Raw genomic sequence first — 22,898 nt, 5'->3', positions numbered from 1 at the left:
TAGCTTCACAGAGAGCTAGCGATGATGAGCTTTTGACCCATTTACACTCAACAGGGGGGCCCTCTTCCTTACACCCAATGCGCCGGGTGTTCCCATTACTCCATAATCAGCGGAGAACAAGCGCTTCCCAAAATGTCCTCTCATCTTCAGGCACACACCGCGCTCCCGCTGGGGCCCCTCCTGTTCCTGGTGAAGGCGCTCTCCTGTTTTAATTGAAAGATTGTTCCCCGGTTGCACATGCTCCCCGCTGAGATTTTAAAAAACAAGGAAACCCTCTATTGTTTTTCCAGCAGTTTCATCAGCTCCTCGCTCTACTCCCTGTAGTATGCCACCAGGTTCACCTTAGGCCTGGCAACCGTACCCGTGGAACCCTGGGATGCCACCTTGAATGCCGGTACGTGATTGGCTCTCTCGGAGGTGTCTTGGTCGGATGGGTGAGTGGGCGGAGCCAGTGACTGGGGCGGGCCCGAGAACTGGCGGGTTTTGTTGTTGCCACGGCGACCCGTGTGCACGGACCTCGACGTTTTGTAGCTGGAACCCCGCTGGGGCACGGAGCAACTCAGGAAGGCCCGGAAGAACCTGTAGAACTGCATGCACGCACACACACGCATGCACGTGAAGACACATGCACGTCAACGCACACACAAAAAAAGACACATACACGCAAACACATAAGACATAAAGAAACACATACACAGTTTCCATTACCGTACAGTTACCATTGCCGTATTGGTGTCTAAGAGGACTTCTTAGTCCAGTACAGTGCCCAACCTCTTTGGGAGCGTGACTTCCTTTATAAGTCCGGACTTTAAGTCCAGAACCTGCTTCCACAGGTTCATGGTTTCAACCCTACCACCACTGCGCCACACTGAGGGGCGAGCGGTGGTTCGCTCGCGGCCAGGTCTTTTCAGACCTTCACCTCTTTAAAGTTGACTCACAGGCGTGCCATCGACTATCTATAGCCTATAACTCCTCAATCCCCCGCCAGCCCGTATGGCTATCAGTGGACAGAGAGATGGGGGTCCCGACCCCGAGGCTGTGAAACGCTGTGTCAGGGCTTGTGTTCACATCACGTGTTCTGTTAATTTGCTCCGTGCAGACGGCCTATGGTGCGGACGCACTGAGAGGCAGCGAGGGCTACCAGTGGGAAAGATCAGAGCTTTTCAGAACAGCTATTTCTGGTGGTGTCTATTCTGAGCTTAATGATATATCAGACGCTATTATATCACAAGAGAGAGGGTTTTTAATGGTGAAAAACAATTTCAAATAGATACAAATAGAGTGATGCTATCTTGTCATAGAAATTGTCAAGATATTGTCGTCTAAGAAACCAGAACCAATTGCAAACAGTTTTCTCTGTCGCAGCACCTGCACTTACTCGCCAACTCTTTGACAGCGCTGCCAGAGAAAAAACTTTTATGGACACTCTCCCTTAAGCAGCCCTTTCCTAGTTTGGTGAATCTCGTTCCATGTCATTATGTTGTCGTGCCTCCATGTCAAGCCAGCAGACAGCAAGCACCTCTGGATAAACGTAGTGTACTTAGTATACTTCCATTGTCCACGTATACTTATAGTACTGCTACATTTTCCCAGAGTGCCACGGGACAAAACCAGCCTCTACTCCAACTCTTTTACCTCGAGGACCACTTTCCTATCTCAAAGAAAACGTGGGCGGCCCACAGCAGACCCGAGATCATTTTTTTCCGCAACCCAATCAAAACCCCAATTTTCTAAATAAGATATATGTATTGCATCAGAAAAATAAATAAATTGTCTTGTAACTAAAAAACTGCTACTCTAGTCAAACTTGCCCACATTGTGGACCCTTCACGACGTGAATCTGTGAGAAGTGGAATTGTATATGTATGGAGCCTGCACGTTGGTAGTATAAAAGGAACTCACAGTAAAAGGTGGAGTAGCCAGTTTGGAGAAACCAGAGTACGATTTATTGTTAAGGTATCTGAGTGAAATAATTCCAGACCTCCCTTCAGGCCTCCCTTCTAATCCACTCCCTGAATAAAATACTTCTCGCTAGCTTTAGCAATAGGTCAGCCAAGCCCTTTGGAGGACTCCGCTCATGTGCAATGAAAGGCCGGGCAGAGAGCACGAAGGCTGCAGGGTAGGTAGACAGACAGGCAGGACAATAAAGTATGTTTCAACAGATACAAGTACCTTTAATGTATCTTTTCTCTGAGAGAGAGAGAGAGAGAGAGAGAGAGAGAGAGAGAGAGAGAGAGAGAGAGAGAGAGAGAGAGAGAGAGAGAGAGAGAGAGAGTCCTAGACTGAGACCTAGGAAGATTCAGAGATGGGAAGAGAGAAGGACAGTGAAGGTCATTGGATTAGTCTGGGATGATGGAGGGATGAGGGGTCTCAGATGAAGGGATGAGAGAAAAGGGGGATTATCCCCTGAGCTTCACCACAGAAAAGCTAGGTGGGAGCACAGCCCACCATTGTGTATGTGTGTGTGTGTGTGTGTGTGTGTGTGTGTGTGTGTGTGTGTGTGTGTGTGTGTGTGTGTGTGTGTGTGTGTGTGTGTGTGTGTGTGTGTGTGTGTGTGTGTGTGTGTGTGTGTTTGTGTGTGTGTGTGTGTGTGTGTGTGTGTGTTTGTGTGTGTGTGTGTGTGTGTGTATTTGTGTGTGTGTGTATTTGTGTGTGTGTGTGTATTTGTGTGTGTATGTGTGTGTGTGTGTGTGCGTGTAAAACCTTCTGAATGTAAATCATGTACAGGTTAAAGTGCTTCTAGAAATCAAAACATCTGAAGTCTGAAAGAGGCTTGTCTTTATCATTAAAAGGAAAAACCCAGACAACAGGTCCGTCTCCATGACAGCGTGGCGTCTGGGAGTGTGATGGGAGCATCCCTGCACCAGCCTGATCGTCCTCCCCTTCTGTCATGTCGAGGGTGGACACGGCCATCGACTCCATGCACACACACTCACACACACAGCTCCTTTAGTGTGTGACATCATCAGAGGGGGAGAGAGAGAGAGAGAGAGAGAGAGAGAGAGAGAGAGAGAGAGAGAGAGAGAGAGAGAGAGAGAGAGAGAGAGAGAGCAACGCTATCCAAACATCATCAGGGACGTCAGGATTGGAAATCACACCTCATCATCCACACCTCGAAGGCTAAGGGTATTTTAGCATTACCATTGAGCTAGACACACACACACACGTGGCTCAGGTTCAACTCCGCACAGCACTTAAAGTCTTCAACTCGCCTCAACACACCTTTGCCATGCTCATGGGCTGGGAGGAACTGAAGACTGAAAGGGTCACACAGATCTGGGTGTGCGTGTGTGGGGGCGTGTGGACGTACGTGCCTGCATGCACGCGTTATTCATGCACACTTTGAGAAGTGAAACTTCTCAACGTTTCAGAAGGTTCGCCGCTAGAGTCAGAGTCGAGCTTAAGAGTCACTTAAAAGCAGGGGAGGCAACCATCCCGGTCGCTGTAATAGCAAGGCTGTGGTTCAACAGAGATCAAAGAGGGTTAAACGTGTGTGTGCGTATGTGTGTGTGTGTGTGTGTGTGTGTGTGTGCGTATGTTTGTGTGTGTGTGTGTGTGTGTTTTTGCGAACACGAGTGAAGTGAGAAAAGGTCAGAGCCACAGAATATTAAACTTCCCTTACGACATCGTGATCAAAAGGCTGCCTTCCTTATGCAGATTAAATGTTATTTCTTCTCTCCCCGCCGTCCACCTTGGTAACCTTCACCTGGGTCCCGCCTTATCGCCTCCATTGAAATGATATTTAATATTTACTTCAGTTATCTCCAATACTCATATTCCTTAAATGTCTCCCCTGCCTTCCCTCCTCCCTGCACCATTCATATGCCTCTCAGTTCCTTTCCTTTTTCCCCTGTCCTTTTCCCTATCTTCTGATTAGTATCATCTATTGCTCTCTCTCCGTCTTGGGCTCATGTGTTTCTAGCATTGACATTTTGGCTTTAATTTCTTAAAGGTCAATTTTACTTTTCGTCTCCAGGAAAATAGCGTGGGAGATGAACTTCATAAAAGTGCTTTCATACGCACTGCATAAATACCAAAGAAGACAAATTGCCGTTTTGCGATTTTTTTCATTTATTGCATTTTTATTTTATTGCATTCAATGCTGCACTTTGTCAAATTAATTGTTTTGTTCCTTGTTTCAAACCGAACCGTCTGGTCACTAAGTTGCCAGATAAGCTGCAACTCTCCCCTTTATCACCCTTTTTAGTCCATCTTGTACAGTCATGTTCTTATAAAAGGGTGTGTGTGTGTGTGTGTGTGTGTGTGTTAGTGTGTGCGTGTTAGTGTGTGCATGTGCGTGTGCGTGTGCGTGTGCGTGCGTTTGTGTGTGTGTGTGTGTGTGTGTGTGTAGTTTCCACTAGTTTCAAAGTGCAGCTTTCCTGCGACATTTCACAGAGGCAGACCCTGTTTTGGTCATAGTAGCTTGGATTCTGAGAGGTTGACCGTATTTGACAAACAAGGATGGCTACACCTGTAATGAGAAGTATTTTCTTTTTATTTCTGCCACGGTCGTTGGTCATTTTAAGTAATGTAAATTTTAAATGCAATAACAATGACTCGCCAATGACTGTTGTTCCCCAACTCGCCATGTAGCGATGCCCACAAAGACAAACGGAAGCGCTATAAGTGCTACAAGCCAGGAAATCTTGTCACAAGAACAATTTGTGCGGGTGGTGTACGATGCATCTCGAACACACCATTACTTCAGTCTGGCCGATCTGGCATACCAATCTAATCAAACCAGGTCGACTAATCGAAAGACAAGGAAGCATATTAGAAACAGTGGGAAATGTCCACACTATTATGACTATATATATCTATCTCTACCAGTACACTGACTTTATTTACTTTAGTTTATAGTCAAATGTTGCTTACAGTTCAGCCTTGTTCATAGTTTAGTTAAATTTGGCTGCGTTTAGTTTGGATTGGTTAAGTTGAGATTTACTTTTTCTGGTCGGCTGCACTAATTTAACTGTGTTAATTAGACACCTTGCTCTTAATGGTGACCTTAGCAAGGCATGAGGATCATAAAATCAAGCATGGATGAATTGAATATTATATAAAGAGATTAGTGTTGGGAGGATACAGATAATGAAAGATGGAGAAGGAAAGAAAGGCTGACCGTTAGACAAAAGAGCAGGCAGAAAGATAGATGGATGGATGGATGGATGGAAAAGGGTTAGAAAGATAAATATCTTGAACAAGACAAGGAGAAAAAGGCAAAAACACAAAAACACAAACAAAAAACCGAAAGTAACATTTGGACAAACCAAATGTGTCTGACATTATCTCACAAGAGAGGGAGAGTGAGAGAGCGATTCGACTCTGGGTTAAAATTACCCATGCCAATTCTCTTCTTTCTAATTATTCAGCTTGTTGACTCTGATTCATCAAGGGCCTGTTTCATTACAGTAAGCATGATTTATTCATGGCACGGCCCTTGAGACGAATGTTAACACCGCTACTTGTTAGTCTTATGTTTGGCTGTTCTAAGTACTTCACCCTCTCTTGTCAGCGGCAGTGGGCTTCCGTCTTATGTGCTTTAAAATATCCATGTCTTTCGAGTTTTACTGTTTACTTCTTCCCCAACATAGTCTCCATCTTGCAGCTCATCTTGTTCCCCTGTCCAGTGGCAGACCCGCCTTGGTAGGAGGTGTCCAGAGTCCACCTGTCTACCAGGGAAGGGGAAACACCTCGATACAGTCGACCTATCTGCTGGCGGGTCTACCCGGGCCTCATTAATTAAGGTCTCTCTCTCTCTCTCTCTCTCTCTCTCTCTCTCTCTCTCTCTCCCCCTCCCTCCCTCCCTCCCTCCCCCCCTCTCTCTCTCTCTCTCTCTCTCTCTCTCTCTCTCTCTCTCTCTCTCTCTCTCTCTCTCTCTCTCTCTCTCTCTCTCTCTCTCTCTCTCTCTCTCTCTCTCTCTCTCTCTCTCTCTCTCTCTCTCTCTCTCTCTCTCTCTCTCTCAGAGAAAAGCAGTTCAGCAAGAAACCCTGCCTTTCCTTCTATGTTTCCCAGGACGATGCCTCTGAGTTGGAGTTGGTTCTTTGGTTGCTTTTACTCCCATCGCCTTCAACACGCGTCAAAGGCGTGTTGCTGTGCATTAGGCTGTGCTGTGCTGACGGAAATCGCTGGGTTATATCTAATGCGATTCCACGAGGCACAGATCGCTGCGCCGCAGCTCTAGCTCCAGAGCTGTCTCTCTCCTTTTGACGAGCGCCCCTCGATGGTGTGGTTCACCACCACCGGAGATCCTGCCACGACGCCAATGATATCCAGAGGCTCCGGCTGGTGTCCTGCTCTCTGCCCCGCCTCGGTCCCCTCCGGCCAAGAAGCTGCTGCAGCACGGGGTCTGCAGAGCGCGGCCAAGGCTAATGCTAACCTAGCTCTACTGGTCGGAACCACAGGCAAGCTTCCGCCAAAACCAGCCGTTTAGTAAGCAGCAATCTGGGAGTTTTGATCATAGGTGAATCCGTGGTTAAGGAGCAGGGAACGCACTGTTTCTGAGGTATTTCGTAAACACTATGTGGTAAGGAAAAAAGGGTTTTGGGCTGAGAGTTTTAGGAAAGAGGGGGGCGTGTTATCCCCATGGTTACGACCCATGCCAACCCTATGATACCTTTTTAGTACCGTCGTTGTGTAACTGTTATTAGAGTTATAATGATCGATGTTGTATATGAAATCCGCCACACAACGTAATGTTATGCCATATATGTCCGGGAAGCCTAACCCTTACTTGGATGGGTTCATTTAAAATAAATCGCCTCTCAGACGGGGCTTCACTACCCACACACGCCGAAGCGCTATACAATAAGATTCCGAAAAGCTCAACTTTCTTGTGCACAACGCAGTCAACCGCTGCCCAGACAGAGCGCCACACTTCTAGACAAACCGCGCCACCGGAGCCCCTTAGTCAGGAATGTTTTTGGGAGAATGGCAAGAACATAGGATTTTTTAATTTTTTAAAAAATGGGATAGAATTACCATGGTGACGGTCAGTCATATAAGACAAATGACCAGGTTTAAAACAGAAACAAAGTGTTTTGGGCTCACTGGCTCTTTAAGCATTTAACTCCCCTGGGTGTTGTTTTCTGTCGATAGTCGACATTTCCTTTGAAAATATTGGTCCATCCATGAAATGAATGATGTCATGGCTCGAAATGACAGCAGACCCCACAAGACCTTTAGTTACTGTGCTACACAATTGGGAAGATGTCTTCTTATGTCGGCCCCATTCTAGCTCTTTCTTTCCCAATTGTCTGAACGTTTAGCCGACTCTCCAGTCTCCACCACTGGTTAAAGAACTTCTGTTCTGCTGCAGGGGGTGTCTTCATCTCAAAGTTTGATTACTTTTGCACTCGAGCCTGAGGGCAGCGAGTGTGCACCGAAATAGAAAGGGAACACAGAAGGGATTTGCTAATTGTATCCAGTATTTAGCATTCAGATATGATTTTCCAGAAGACTAGATTATTGTAATGCACTTTTTTGATGGACTGACAAAGCAGTTATTTAATATACTCAAACTTAATCCAAATGCTGCTGAGTCTTAGCTAAAATCAAATAACAGGTTTGAACACAACGCTCCGAGTTTGACTTCTCTTCACTCCCTCCCATTAAAACCAATTATTTCTTTGAAAATACTTATTCTATTCCTTTTTATTGTTAAACTGTCTCATCTTATATGTTATCCTATTTTTTATGTTTTCATACATGTAACACCCCATATATGTCTTTTATCTTGCATGTTTTTGCATGAAAAAAACCTTCACTTGACTAGAACGACAAGACAAGGACAGATTGGCTCACGGGTAGTCCGAATAAGATGAATCTGCCAGGTGACATTTTGAAGTCTCCTCCCCTGGCATTTGGGGTCAGTGTTCAGGCTTTCAACACAGCCCTAGAGGAACCTCTAGCAAGCTGAACAAGCAGGATCCAGAGGAGCAGGCGTTAACACTACAGGACTTGAACTTTCTTCTAAAAACCTGATCACTTCTACTGCTGTGAAATCTAACAGCAGCCTATCCCCTTATGAAGGTAGAGAGAGGAACAGTAAGAGAAAGAAAGGGGGAGGAAAGAGAAAGATAGAGAGAGAATCATCGACCCAAACATTGAGAGAAATCAGCTGCAGACGGAACTAAAACCAGTAGCTCTTTGAAAATCGGCAAAACGACTTGTTACAATTTAATAGAGCTTTAAACAAGAAGTAGATAAAGATAGACGGAGGGGGAGAGAGAGAGAGAGAGAGAGAGAGAGAGAGAGAGAGAGAGAGAGAGAGAGAGAGAGAGAGAGAGAGAGAGAGAGAGAGAGAGAGAGAGAGAGAAAGAGAGAGAGAGAGAGAGAGAGGGAGAGAGCGCAAACCCATAGACTCTCTTGTCTCCCTCAGGAATACTAAAGTGAGCTGTAGAGTAAGGTCAGAGAGAGAGAGAGAGAGAGAGAGAGAGAGAGAGAGAGAGAGAGAGAGAGAGAGAGAGAGAGAGAGAGAGAGAGAGAGAGAGAGAGAGAGAAAGAGAGAGAGCAAGAGAGAGAGAGAGAGAGAGCAAGAGAGAGAGAGAGAGAGAGAGAGCAAGAGAGAGAGAGAAACACTAACCATCAATTAGTGTCTATCTAGCCCTCTTTTCAGAGCTGAATCCGAGTGGGAGAGCGGAGAGACACAGATACAGGGAGAGACAGCGAGAGGGAGAGAGAGAAAACCAATTACCTTTAACGAGCGGTATAGCGAGGTAGACACAGACACACAGAGGGAGCGAGGGCGCACTCACCTGTTTGTTCATGAATATGTAGATGATGGGGTTGACCACGGTGGAGCTCTTGGCCAGCAGCGAGGGCACCACGCTCACCACGGGCCCCACCGCGTCCCGGGGGCCGAACGTTGACAACAGGGCCACCACCCCGTAGGGCAGCCAGCACAGCAGGTAGCAGCTCACCATGGTAACCACCATCAGCAACACCCGCTGCTCCCGCCGACGGCTCAGCGGCGTGCTGACACGGCTCACCTGGCGGGGGCAGAGGGGGAGGGAGGGGGGAGAGAGGGAGAGAGTGAGGGAGGGGGGAGAGAGGGAGAGAGAGGGGGAAGAGAGGGAGAGAGTGAGGGGGAGAGAGAGGGAGAGGGGAGAGGGGGAGAGAGGGAGAGAGAGGGGGAGAGAGGGAGAGAGAAGGGGAGAGGGGAGAGAGAGGGAGAGGGGAGAGAGAGAGGGAGGGAGAGAGGGGGAGAGAGAGGGAGAGGGGAGAGAGAGAGGGAGGGAGAGAGGGGGAGAAAGAGGGGGAGAGAGGGAGAGAGAGGGGGAGAGAGAGAGAGAGAAGGGGAGAGGGGAGAGAGAGGTGGAGAGAGGGAGTGGGGGGGGGAGAGAGAGCGGGAGAGAGAGAGGGGGAGAGAGAGGGAGAGGGGAGAGAGAGAGGTGGAGAGAGAGGGGGAGGGGGAGAGGGGGAGAGAGATGGGGGGAGAGGGGAGGGAGAGGTGGAGAGGGAAGGAAAGTGGAGAGAGAAGGGGAGAGAGAGAGGGTGAGAGGGGGAGAGAGAGAGGGAGATGGAGGGAGGGAGGAGAGAGAGTGGGAGAGGGAGGGAGGGGGAGAAAGGGAGGGAGAAGTGGAAAGGGAAGGATTTGATGAGGTGAGCGAACAAGGGAATAAGGAGAATGAGGGGATTGGGTGGAGAGAAATGGGGAGGGTGAGGGAAAGAGAAATGGAGAAGGGAGAGAGGGGGGAGAAAGGCAGAGGGAGGGAGTAAGGATGGAGGAATTAAGGAAAAGAGGAAGGATTAGGAGAGATATAAATAGAGAGAAACATGCTTTGGTTCACGTTCTTTTACAGCGTATCCAAACACCTTGCACTTTAAAAATCCCAATCAGTTTTTCGCTGTATTAAATCTTGGATCATGTGAGGCGTGTACTATGTAAGATCGAATGACACATGAGCAAAGAACGGATCGGATGCGGTAATCACTCCACAGCGCTGTTCGGGTGATTGATTAGAATCAATGAATTCAGGTGATTCATTGATCTCGCCTTCTTCTTATTTTTTCCCCGCCATACATTGATCCGCCAACACACCTCACATAAAAAGACAAGACGCAGTATATGCATTGCAATACTTCAAGCCTTCTTTGGTAAACATTTAGTGTGACAACGCAGCGACTATAGTGATGAAGTGGCTCCTGGCAGTGGAGTTTATCCTGTCCTCCGTGATGTGAGACGCACACATCCCTTCCTGGGGAGGGCTCGTGTGAGAGATGGATCGGGGAGGGGTGACGGTGGTGGTGGAGGAGCGGAGGATAGCCCCCCCGCCGAGCGACACAGCGTCGCTGCAGATAGCCATCCTCCCCCCTGCCTGATTCAGACGCAGAGTGGTGTTCTAGCGCTTTATTTAGACCGTGGGAATGCATGGAGAAGAAGAGACAAATAAGATCAACCTTTATTCATCTCCAGAGGGGGAGATTCAGAAGTCATGGGAGCAACAGCCATGAGAGTAAGAGTAAGAGTACAGAACCAAACCAAGAATACAAATAGTAACATGAATACAAAAACATAATTAGAAATAAAGTAATAAGTAAATAAATACAAATATAAAGTAAAACACTGAGCAGCTTGCGCTGGATATCTATGCTGGTTTTCTGAAAGAGTGAATCTGTGAAGATACGTACAGTATGTCAATATATAGTCTATCAATAAATAGTCTCCGTCTATCAAACTCTGTCTATCAATACGTATAAATGAACGTATACAGAATATGAAATGAATACATCAATAAATGAATGAGTCCATGCACAAGTCTGCCAGAGACAAAGAGATGCTTTGTGTTTTATAAGTATAGTTCTATTGAGAACTTTATATATGGTTCTCTATTGAACCATAACGTTTTCTATAGGAACGCTGAGAAGAGTGCTGTGAAAGTGAGAGTGCTGAATCTGTTGCAGCAAATGCAAACACTGAAGTAAACGTCTGACACCTTTTGATTGTTTTACTTAATAAATAAATAAAGGGAAATTGTTTCTTTACCTTAAAAAAAGCACACACACACACACACACACACACACACACACACACACACACACACACACACACACACACACACACACACACACACACACACACACACACACACACACACACACACACACACACACACACCACTCTCTTTCCACTCCACTGCAAACACTCTCTACTCGCTCCCCCTCTTCTCTTCTCCTTTTATCTCTCCTGTGTTTGGGCTGTCTTTGATTTCTCCTGGGTACACAGGGCACTCTCTGCCACGCAGAACGGCAACACGGTGTGGTGGAGTGAAGGGACCGCGGCTGACGGTACAGAGATCAGCCACGGGCCGCTGTGCCCTCGACTTTGGATATCGTGTGGGAAGAAGGTTCCTAATTACTGCCTGCGAAAATCCAGAAGAGGAGCTCATTTTACCTTGATTAAAACGCTGTATTTAACGCGCTGTTTAACGCATTAAATACCACGTTTACTAAAGTGGAAATGTGTAGCAAAAGGCCGTGCAATGCGGCATTTTGACTACAACTGCATGTTTGACACTGTAAAATGTGGCGTCATGAAGCATGCATGCCAAATTGTATGTTCAATTTTAGAAAGAGGCATAGTTGTGACCCTATTCTTTCCACCTTACCCGCACACACACACACGCACACGCACACGCACACACACACACACACACACACACACACACACACACACACACACACACACACACACACTAGGGGGATAGGACAGTTCATGCTAGAACTACCCTGAGGATTGGAACAAATTGAATGATTTGAGTGTTTGTGTGAAACCAAGCATGGCGTCTAAATCACCGAAGAAGAAGCCACCACTCCCATGAGCCCTGACCTGCCTCTCGCTCACTGCTTCTCTCGGTCCCTCTCTCCAGCTCTCTCAAGTCCATTAACACACATGTAGTCCCAGGTGAGAGATAGAGAGATACACACATAGATATCACAGAGATAAAGTGAGAGGTTGAGAGAGAGAGAGAGAGAGAGAGAGAGAGAGAGAGAGAGAGAGAGAGAGAGAGAGAGAGAGAGAGAGAGAGAGAGAGAGAGAGAGAGAGAGAGAGAGAGAGAGAGAGAGAGAGAGAGAGAGAGAGAGAGAGAGAGAGAGACAGTGTGTGCAAATAAGGACATCATCAGAAGAAAAAGTTGACATCCAATTTCACACTATTCCTTTTGCAATCAAACTTTTACACAGACACACACACACACACACACACACACACACATGCACACAGAAACAAACAGAAATGCCTGGATATATTCAGTTTTACCTAAGAAAAGTGACGCAACAGAATGCAACAGCCCACAAAATAGCCTTGCACGACTTAAACATGACCTCAGGTGCCTCGACGCAACGAATCGCAAAGTGACGTGACATTTCGTGACGTCACATCGCATCACGTCGTCGGACACCGACGTGACCGAACGCACCACGACGTCACGACACGCCGTGCCCCCGCTCACCTGACGGACGGCGAGCAGAAGGCGGCCGTAGCAGTACAGGATGACGGCAAAGGGCAGCACCAGGCAGAACAGGAACAGACACAGGATGTAGGACACGTTGTTGGCCGTCTGCGTGCGCCAGTCCACGGAGCAGGAGACGCCGGGGCCCTCGGGGCCGTAGCTGCTCCAGCCCAGCAGCGGGGGCACGGTCCAGGCCACGGCGTACAGCCAGGAGAAGCAGATGCCCAGCAGGGCGGGGCTGTAGCTGCGGGAGTCGGCGGCGGCGGTGCCCAGGATGGTGCAGAGGCGCTCGTACGACAGCACCGCCAGCGTGATCAGAGACACGATGCCTGGGAGAGGAGGGGGGAGGTGGAGGGGGAGGTGGAGGAGATAGAGGAGGGGGAGGTGGAGGGGGAGGATGGGGAGGTGGAGGAGGAGGTGGAGGAGGAGGTGGAGTTGGAGTGGGAGGTGGAGGAGATAGAGGAGGAGGGAGAGGGGGAGGTGGAGGAGATAGAGGTGGAGGAGGAGGGAGAGGAGGGGGAGGTGGAGGGGGAGGTGGAGGAGATAGAGGAGGGGGAGGTGGAGGGGGAGATAGAGGTGGAGGGGGAGGGAGAGGAGGAGGGAGAGGGGGAGGTGGAGGAGGAGGAGGAGGAGGTGGAGGGGGAGGTGGAGGAGATAGAGGAGGAGGAGGAGGGAGAGGAGGAGGAGGAGGGAGCAGGAGGAGGGAGAGGAGGAGGAGGAGGGAGCAGGAGGAGGGAGAGGAGGAGGAGGAGGGAGCAGGAGGAGGGAGAGGAGGGAGGTGGAGGGCGAGTTGGAGGATGGAGGAGGAGGAGGAGGGAGGAGGAAGAGGGAGAGGAGGAGGAGGAGGAGGAGGAGGGAGAGGAGGAGGAGGAGGAGACAGGTGAGGGAGAGGATGGGCAAGTAAGAGGGGGAGGAGGAGGGAGAGGAGGAGGAGCGAGAAGAGGAGGGAGGAGAAGGAGGTGAGGAGGTGGATGATGGAGAGGATGTGGGGAGGAAGAGGAGAAAGGGAAAAAAAGAGAGAGTTGGGAGAAAGAGGAAGAGGATGGAGAGCAGGGGGAGGGAAAGGAAGACGGGGCAGAGGGAAAGGATGGGGAGGATCAGAGAGGAGGAAGAGGGAGAGGAGGAGGTGGAGGTGAAGATTGAGGAGGAGGAGGGAGAGGGAGGAGAGAAGGCGATATAGTAGGTAGATGAGGTGGGAGGTAAGGGTTGAGTAGGATGAGAAGGAAGAGGAAGAAGACGAGGAGGTAAAGGAGGAGAAAGAGTTCATGAATATATTACGAACCCTAACTTCAACACATTTATGAGGAGTTAATGCAGTGTGCAACACATGCATAGAAACACATTTCAGGACAAGTTGCCTTTCATCAGTGTGAAGGCCACTGGCGTCAAGAATTCCCCAACATCCCCAATGTTGCGTCTGCTCCCCCACACATTTGTTTTATCCCCATCAACGTCTGTCTGTTACATCAATCTATTAGTGTGCATCACGCCGCATCAAGAGATTAGTGCTCGTTGAGGACCATTGAGCTGGGAATCAGGGGTCTGGTAGGAAGCGCCTGGGGATGTCTCCGCGACTAGACTGTACCCTCTGTGGAGTGCAGTGCGTGACCGTCTGGAGGCAGCAGCCACTCAGCGGTTAGGGTTGAACAGGATCCTTTTGTAGACTGGGCAGAATGGGACTATCCTTAGATAATGGCTGGCACAAAGATCTTGTTAAAATAGCAAAAGATCTACTCATGATAACGTTTGGCTTGAGAGCTTCACTAAAAAGCATACGGAAGCAAAGCTTAACTGAAGGGAGAGTGAATGAGAGGACATTTCGGGAGATATCAACCAGGAATAATGACGTTGTTATGCTACGTTCCGGCACTAAATGTCCTGCCAGACGCAGGCACATCCCTGTTGATGGTATTACACATCATGCAATGTGTCTGAGAAAGTTCCAGGTATGTCCATGTGGGGATATATATGGGGTGATTAAGTTGCATAATGCATGAGCTTATTGACTTGAATAAAAAGTGATAACTTGCACTCAAAGAACATATTCACAAAACTACATTTTCACATGTTCTGAATGTGACGCCAAAGAAAAAAGAATCACTTAAGTTTGCATGATGACAATGAAAAATAGCATTTATTTACCATTATTTTCTGATTAAATGTTTTTACTTTCGTCTATTTTCGAGGACAACTCAACATCGTGAATACAACCTCCGAATGCACCTTCACAAATACGACTACACGTGATTGTTTGCCTGAATGGTCATAGATTTGGGGTCTATAGCTAAAAAGCACCATGGTATGCTTATTGTAAGCCATTCAATTGGCTAAGACCTTGATTTTTGCATTGACCACCGTCAAATGATCAGGCTGCTTTCGCTCAAAAAGGGCCATTACGCAAAGGGAAGATCACCAGTCTGGGCTGTCTTATCTAATAGATGCTGAAGATGAGTCAAGTTGATTGCTTCAATCATTTGTTAATTAAAAAGGCACCTTAGAATATGTATCTTCTTTCCCTATATGGCTATGTGTTCTATAATGTAGGACCTAGTTTACACTGAAGACAAAACAATTTAACGCAGCTCAGCAGACAACAGGAAATGTTGTTATAGCAACGAGTGTGCTGGGGTTTACAGTAAAAGACGGCTTAAGTCATTTATCTTTAAATTAGTAAAAAAAATGACTGAAGGTTGATATTAAGTGGATGATTCTCCGTCTGGGTTTGTGTAAATTAAACCTTAGGCAGAACTCATGAACTTGTAAGAGATGTTAACAGTGCTTCCATTCTAAACATGAATGTACACCAATGGAGCCCCGTTCCAGGAACCGAGAACAAATCTAGAAGCTAGAAATATTGTGTTCATATGAAATGTTCACGTTCATCATGATACATGTAGTAGTGACGAGCCTTGCATGCTGTTTTTTCCACATCTCTCTTCTATCATTCTGTGCATGCTGAATCAATAAAGGTCCATTTGGACAATGGCTATGTGTTCTACAATGTCCTTTGCTTGAAGTGGAGGCTGTGGAGGTAAGGGTGTTTGGGATGACTATGAATGGAATTGTATTACAATTCAACAAAATTGTATTGGAAAAAAAGAGTACACACAAATCGTCTTAATTTCATAATTGTCTGTTAATCTGCACTCTTCAGATTATTTTGCCATCACGTCTGTTAAAATCTGTCATGTGTCAAAGCAGGGACGATGACAATAGCGTTGAGCCATTGCAACACAAAGAGTGGCATTCATCACAATAAAACGTTTTTGAGTGTTTTGGAGTACTTTACTCTCATCAAATTCCGGGGTATGCAATTGATGACAAATGAGTTCCTTGTTCAGATTCTGCTGAGGAGCACTTAGTGTGCATTCGCCTGCCACAAATGTAAACAAGGGCAATATAGCATGTCCATCTTTGTGAATCAACATGTGTCGGTTAGTACCTGTCGACAACATAATAGTGAATCGCCATGCAAGTACTTTACAAAATGTCTTATCACAAAGAACATAGTGATATATTGCTATAGTTTACGTTTGTGGAAGGCGCACTTACACAAAATGCTTTAAGGCAGAATCAGCAACACAACAAAGTAATTCTGACAAATGTTAACGGATGAATTACTGAAGCCAGGAGAGACGGCTACAATGGTTTGATAACAAATGCAATATTGCCTTTAAGCGACAATTCCACAATAAACCACGAAACAGTAAATAATCTCAATATGATAAACGCCATCGTCCTATTAGAATGAAGCATTGTCTGTATCTAAGTATAATGTACTCATATTGGGGGCTTTCAATGAGAGGCTCTCTCTCTCTCTCTCTCTCTCTCTCTCTCTCTCTCTCTCTCTCTCTCTCTCTCTCTCTCTCTCTCTCTCTCTCTCTCTCTCTCTCTCTCTCTCTCTCTCTCTCTCTCTCTCTCTCTCTCTCTCTCTCTCTCTCTCTCTCTCTCTCTCTCTCTCTCTCTCTCTCTCTCACACACACACACACACACACACACACACACACACACACACACACACACACACACACACACACACACACACACACACACACACACACACACACACACACACACACACACACACACACCATTCCCTTCTGCCAGTTAGACTGACAGATAGATAGATATCGTACCCCATTGACCCGATGACACGCCTCCCAATTTCCCCGCCACAGAGCACAGCCCGGGCGTTGCGATCGAACCGTCGCCGAGGCATAACCGGAGCACCCGGGACCATTAGCGGATTAGCAAATGAGCTGGACACGGCCACCAGTCACCAGCCCGGCCTCCGTCCAGACATGTCCAGTGAGCCAATTATAATGAACAGAGCCTAAGTCAACAACGAACACCCTGGTCTGGGGCCAGGGTGGGGAGGGAGCCCGTAGCCTGCAGGGAGCCCACAGGTCGGACCAAGAATACCGAGTCCTGTATTGGCTGGAAGAATACAGCAGAATCCAGGAAACATTTAACTATTCATACAACGTCAGTTTCCTATTATTGAAACCAGCCGACCTGAACAAATGGACCTCTTTTTCACCTGATTGAAATCGACTCGTGCATGAGTTCCTCTCCCTGCGCTCCATCCATGTGATCGATGAAAGAGACACAAACACGCACATTTTGAGGTTGTTTGGAGGTTGAACAGATATTTCTGCAGAATCTGGGTCACCAGGGTCAATAAGGGCTAAAAGTGGTATTTTTTAGATTTTCATAAAACTGTGACATTGATTTTATGTTATTCTATGATCTTACCTGTCAAGGCTTTCACCAACAGGAATGTTTTGACCCTTAACAGTGAAAATGCTAATCAGCCTATAATTATAGCAATCTAACTTAAACTCAATGTTGACGGGAAGCAAAGGTGTTGAAGTAACTTTGTAACCTTATCATCAACAATGTTGAAAATCACTTTCAGCAAAAGCAACCCTAACCCTAACCCTATTTTATGTCAGAAGGGAATTTCCTCTTTTAAAGTGCAAGGTGTGAGTGTGATCAGCCATTACAAGCCGTTTGGAAATCGCCCTTTTAATGTGCATTAGTGCCATGACAAGTGGAAGTGTCCACCTAGATTCATGATAGATAAATAAGCAACATTTGCCACAGTCTACTGGGTAGGCTGGTAGACTGATCTGTAAACATCGAGGTGGACAAGCCCACTTGTGATGTAATTAAGGCACAGGGAAGGGGAGATTTTCAGACGGCTTGAAATGGCTAATCACACACACACTGGGTTGTATAACAAGGGGGTGGTATAATTTTAATCTCTATTCAATATGTTTTATTTAGAAGTTGTTGTGTCTGAAGAAACAAACACATTTAAGCAACAGAACAAGAAAAATAATATAAATTGCAGTATATACTCTACAACTGATTTGCATTGCTACACAAAACCTTCTGTTTCTTGCTATGGCTTAGGGTTTGTGTCTGCCACCACCAACATGTCCTGGGGCATGCTAGGTGGTGGGAGACCATGGGGTTTCCTCTCTTAAAGCATCTGCAATTTAAGATAGGAGCCTGGCTCTCCACGAGTGTGTCGAGCCACTAGCAAACACTGAAAAAAACGAAATTGGTGGCATCCTCAGCAGTGACCACAAAAGCCACACATACACCTCAAGAACTGTGGTCTATCTGAGGTCGACATCAATTAAAGTCAATTTTTTATTACATTATTTTTAATTCAATAATGACTTCCGATTTTCTGAGAACAGCAAACATATGTGAAAAAGTAGCCTTTAAATTAGGCTTTAATTTTTCATTTGGTTCAACAAATCGATGGTTGCCGTCAAGACCAGTAGTGCTTGAAAGGCTAACTCTTGATTACCTAATCAAGACACTTTGACGCACGCCCCTTATGGTACCACATTTCATAACATATTATAGTGGGACATTTTCTGTCTGTTGTCAACACTATCTAATTAGCCTTTGCTTACAAATGCTATAGCTCCATATTGTGTCCACATATGTGTAGAAAGGGTGTTTTACTTTATGAGTCACAAATTGTATACCATAGCCGTACTGCTATAAGAACATTTTTCGGTTTTAAGTTTTCCAATTTGGAGCAACAGCTTTCATTCGCTCCTCTTCGGTAAGTTTTTTGAACTGACAAGAAAGCACGTGGCACTTCACACCTTTAAATGCAAACCGTCCGCCAAGAGCGCGTTATTTTCTTAAAATCCAACAGTGATCAAATGAGCGAGCCTGCTCAAAAATAAATAGTAGCTTTAATTTGAATGCGAAGTGAACGATCAATCAAAAGAATTAACTTACCCAAACACGCGTTAACGAACCCGTACCAAACGCAGCCGCTGCGTCCAATCAGCCACCGGCCCTGGGCGCTCGCCGCGAAGCTGAACGGCGTTCCCAGCACGCTCACGAGCAGGTCGCTCACCGAGATGCTCACGAGCATGCAGTTGATGGGTGAGCGCAGCGTCCGGTAGCGGCAGAACAAAGTGATAACGATGAAGTTGTTGAGGAACCCTAAGGTGCCGATGACCCCAAGACACACGGCAACCACCAGTTGTCCCGTGCGCGTGAGAGAGCCCGTGCCGCCGCCGCCACCACCGACATCTCCGTCTCCTAGCGCGGGACAGCTCGGGCAGCCGAAGCTCGCATTGGACACGATCATGCCGTTCACGACGCGCGAGCTCACATTCTGCCCCCACGTTTGCCGCGAAACTGAACCATTCGATTCGGGTAACAGCGTGAGCGGTGTGGTAAAAGTGCGAGAACAGAGAGGACGCACGCGGTTCCCCGGTTTCCAAAGTGTTAACTTAAAGTGCTCTGGTTCCGGGGAGGAAGTCTTGAGTGGAGGTTAGGAGGAAAGGAACCGCGAGACTGTGTTTTGTGAGGCCAAGCCCTCCTCTGCCTCGTGCGCAGGGTCCCCCGTGCAATTCCTGTTTCGATAATGTGCTTTTATCGCCGACCTTCTTGCAAGGCGAGGCGCGCGCAAAGGAGTAGACAGTTTGCCCCCACCCCCGACCCCCATCCTAGCCCGCTGCACGCAAACACACACAAACCAACAAACATTGTGGCGCGGTGTGCGCGCGCAAGTGTGCGTGCGCTATGTATGTTTTAGATTGGGAAAATAAAGTTAATCTCCAAAATATATTTTTTAACTATAAGGTTGTGACTGAAATATAGCATGTATCAAGATAGCACTTTCTATTGCAGCTTTGCAGAAAAGTGCTTTCAGCATACAGGATGAAGCAAATACATTAACTGTAGGCTTATTCAAGTAAGTGCATTTAGTAGCGTGTAGTAGAGTAACTGAAAATATTATTTGTATATAGAATAGATATTTAGATATGATCCATAATTAAAGGTAGAATTTGAATGGAACATGTACAATGGCAAGTCCCATTCTGACAGCTCCTACTTTTTGACGTCACCTATTATAATAAGTGTTCTTTTAGACATAATATGAAGGCCTTCACCACATAATTGTTCCCGTAGTGAGCGAGTGAAGGTGCGAGTTACATGTCAGTGACACATACGAGTCTGCTTCACACATTGCGAAGGCACGAGAGAGCAGGACTGAGAGAGCAAGAAACAGGGAGAGAGACATTGCAAGAGAGGGAGAGAGATAGATAGAGAGTGTACGAGAGAGAGAGTGGGAGGGAGAGAGAGAAAGAGTGAGGGAGAGATAGATTGTGTGTGTGTGTGTGAGAGAGAGAGAGAGAGAGAGAGAGAGAGAGAGAGAGAGAGAGAGAGAGAGAGAGAGAGAGAGAGAGAGAGAGAGAGAGAGAGAGAGAGAGAGAGAGAGAGAGAGAGAGAGAGAGAGAGAGAGAGAGAACTAGAGAGCATGTGAGAAAGTATGAGCAGCGTTGGGAGGATACTATTAAAATGTATCCAATTACAGAATACAGAATACATGCCCAAAAATGTAATATGTAACGTATTCCGTTACATCACTGAATCTGAGTATTGTATTCTGAATAATTGGATTACTTTCACATTGAATTGCATTTTATAAGTGTAGGAATGCGGCATCAAATCCTGCTTACTAAACAAGCATGTATTCTCCTGTTCCAAATGGCTGGATGCGTCAGGCCCAAGTCTCGTTGAATGTTTATGACCAACAGAATTGACCAATTTTCCCATTTCAGTTTCTTTATCAGCTGTTAAAAGTGGAAAATATATCAACATAAAATAATCAGTTTCTGTACAGAATTTGCGATTACATCCTAAAAAGTATATTTAGGGCGTATACTTTTTTTGGTTTGGTGCGGTTCCTTTTCACATTGCAATCGCAACCAGAATTTGTCAACAACGCACATGTGAGCAAAGATCGTTCATTCACCAAACAAAAAGTTTTGGGACGGGGTAAAGTGGTAAATATAAAAAAGTGGGGGAAAGCGTCTGTGAAAATAAATAATCACAATTATCCAGCGGGCTGCACTCGTGTGCTGATATTGACTTGTTGTTGCGGACCGTTCAAACTCCTTCTCCCTCATCCTGGTGCTGAATGGGTTAAATGCATCGACATTTTTTACGTCTGTTTTCAAGCATAGGTTTTATGTGGGTGTCTGTCCAATTATCCAATATACATTCCGTCTCCTTTTTGGTCCATGCAGAGCCACGACTCATTTTAACCCGACGGTCTGACAATGTGCTGATAGTCTTGGAGTTCCCCCTAATCAAACCATAATTCCACTAATGTGTGCGTCTGAGCGGGTACCTGTTAAAAAAAAAGAGGGAGTATTATTTTTAGAACTGGATCGGAGTTGCGTTCGCTTCACATCTCAATTGAACCGCATAATTTACCTTAATATAACAGGGTAAGAGTCATTGTGATGGGTCTATAACACTTTATGGGTCGATTGGTCGCTGTTTCGACTCCCCTAGCGCATCTTGGAGGAAAAAGGGAATACCGAACCGACGCAAGCAGAGCTGCCGCAGAGGCTGAAATTGGAACCCAGAACTAACCCGAGAATCCCGCAAGAGTGGGCGGTGGGTGGCCGGCAGAAACTTAATGAATTAGTGGAGTTTAATTCTCGGGTTCCCCTTTAAATGCTTAGCAATTCTCTGGGAATTGATCCATCAACCAGGGAGAGAGCGTGTCCTACTCACACAGACACACGGACACACACGCAACACCTCAGCATCCATCACACGCATGCACACACTCAAAACCTAATGTGCTTCAAACACTCTGGGATGACCGTCAACCCCACTGGCCATTTGGTTACCTGGCGGCCATTTTGTTACCTGGCGGCCATCTTGGAACTGAATACAGAAATAAAGAAGATACATACTTATACAGTATATATAGCATCATTCAAAAATAATGAGTTTAATGATATGATGCTTATAATGCAGTAACACTTACCTTCAGTCATAGCCGACGCCTTGTGGTATTTGCATTTGTATTAGGCGTGTAGGAACAGTTTTGTATTGTATTTGATTGCATTAATCAACAGTTGTGTTAATCTATTATGACTTAGTGGAAGGAAATACACTAATTTTCTACAAACAATATGGAGGATATGTTATGTTATGCTTATGTTATGTGTAATCATCTACTGTGAGTGTGTCAATGTGTGTGTGTGTGTGTGTGTGTGTGTGTGTGTGTGTGTGTGTGTGTGTGTGTGTGTGTGTGTGTGTGTGTGTGTGTGTGTGTGTGTGTGTGTGTGTGTGTGTGTGTGTGTACCTTGTTCAGAGGTCAGGAAGGTAATTTAACATACAAAATTGACAATCAATGCTCTTGGCTCCGCAACACACACAATCTCTCTCTCTCTCTCTCTCTCTCTCTCTCTCTCTCTCTCTCTCTCTCTCTCTCTCTCTCTCTCTCTCTCTCTCTCTCTCTCTCTCTCTCTCTCTCTCTCTCTCTCTCTCTCTCTCTCTCTCTCTCTCTCTCTCTCTCTCTCTCTCTCTCTCTCTCTCTCTCTCTCTCTCTCTTCCTCACTTCCAACGTCCAGCCTTCTCGTTCTACACTCCATCTCAGTCTATTATGTGGGTGGACGGTATAGACACACACGCACAAACACACACAAACAATAGCAAATTAATAATTAACTTACACAAGAGGAACATGTAGGAGATATAGGGTAATCGGCTTTATATGATTTTTCATTAATGTGTCAAATGAACACTAGTGGATTGTTCATGCACTTCATGCGAGTAATTTCTCACCAACGTTTTCATTTCAAATCTTCCAACTGAACGCCCAAATTGTTCTCTTTTGGCGTCTTTGAATCAACAGCGTCTTGGGTCTGTCCCCACTCTGTATTTTTCTACCTCGACTAAAAACTCGTCCAAAACTCGGCAAATTGAAACTAGCGAGAAGATGCACAGAAAACAAGAGGTGTATAGTCTGTGCATGAGGGGCCCAGAGGTGGTGTTGTCGGGGACAGATTTTTCTTTGTAACTGGGGGCCCTATAGCATAACTACAGATGTCATTGTGTATGATATGGGGGTGCATCATGATGCCTACAGCGGGATA

General features: G+C 46.3%; 1 protein-coding gene across 1 annotated transcript; it reads right to left on the bottom strand.

The window, feature by feature from the left end:
• Positions 1-19,081, bottom strand: tmtopsb (teleost multiple tissue opsin b). Its single transcript, XM_056584786.1, has 4 exons — positions 18,724-19,081; positions 12,454-12,782; positions 8,757-8,990; positions 1-587 (listed from the first exon to the last, which is right to left on the bottom strand). The coding sequence occupies exons 1-4, from the start codon at positions 19,079-19,081 to the stop codon at positions 312-314; spliced, it is 1,197 nt and encodes a 398-aa protein (XP_056440761.1). The 3' UTR covers positions 1-311.
• Positions 19,082-22,898: the final 3,817 nt, after the last annotated feature.

Source organism: Gadus chalcogrammus, chromosome 23, assembly GCF_026213295.1.
Source record: "Gadus chalcogrammus isolate NIFS_2021 chromosome 23, NIFS_Gcha_1.0, whole genome shotgun sequence".
In the NCBI taxonomy this organism is placed as follows: Eukaryota; Metazoa; Chordata; class Actinopteri; order Gadiformes; family Gadidae; genus Gadus; species Gadus chalcogrammus.
The sequence above is the reverse complement of the archived record's forward strand: the minus strand, read 5'-3'. Positions and strand labels throughout refer to the sequence as shown.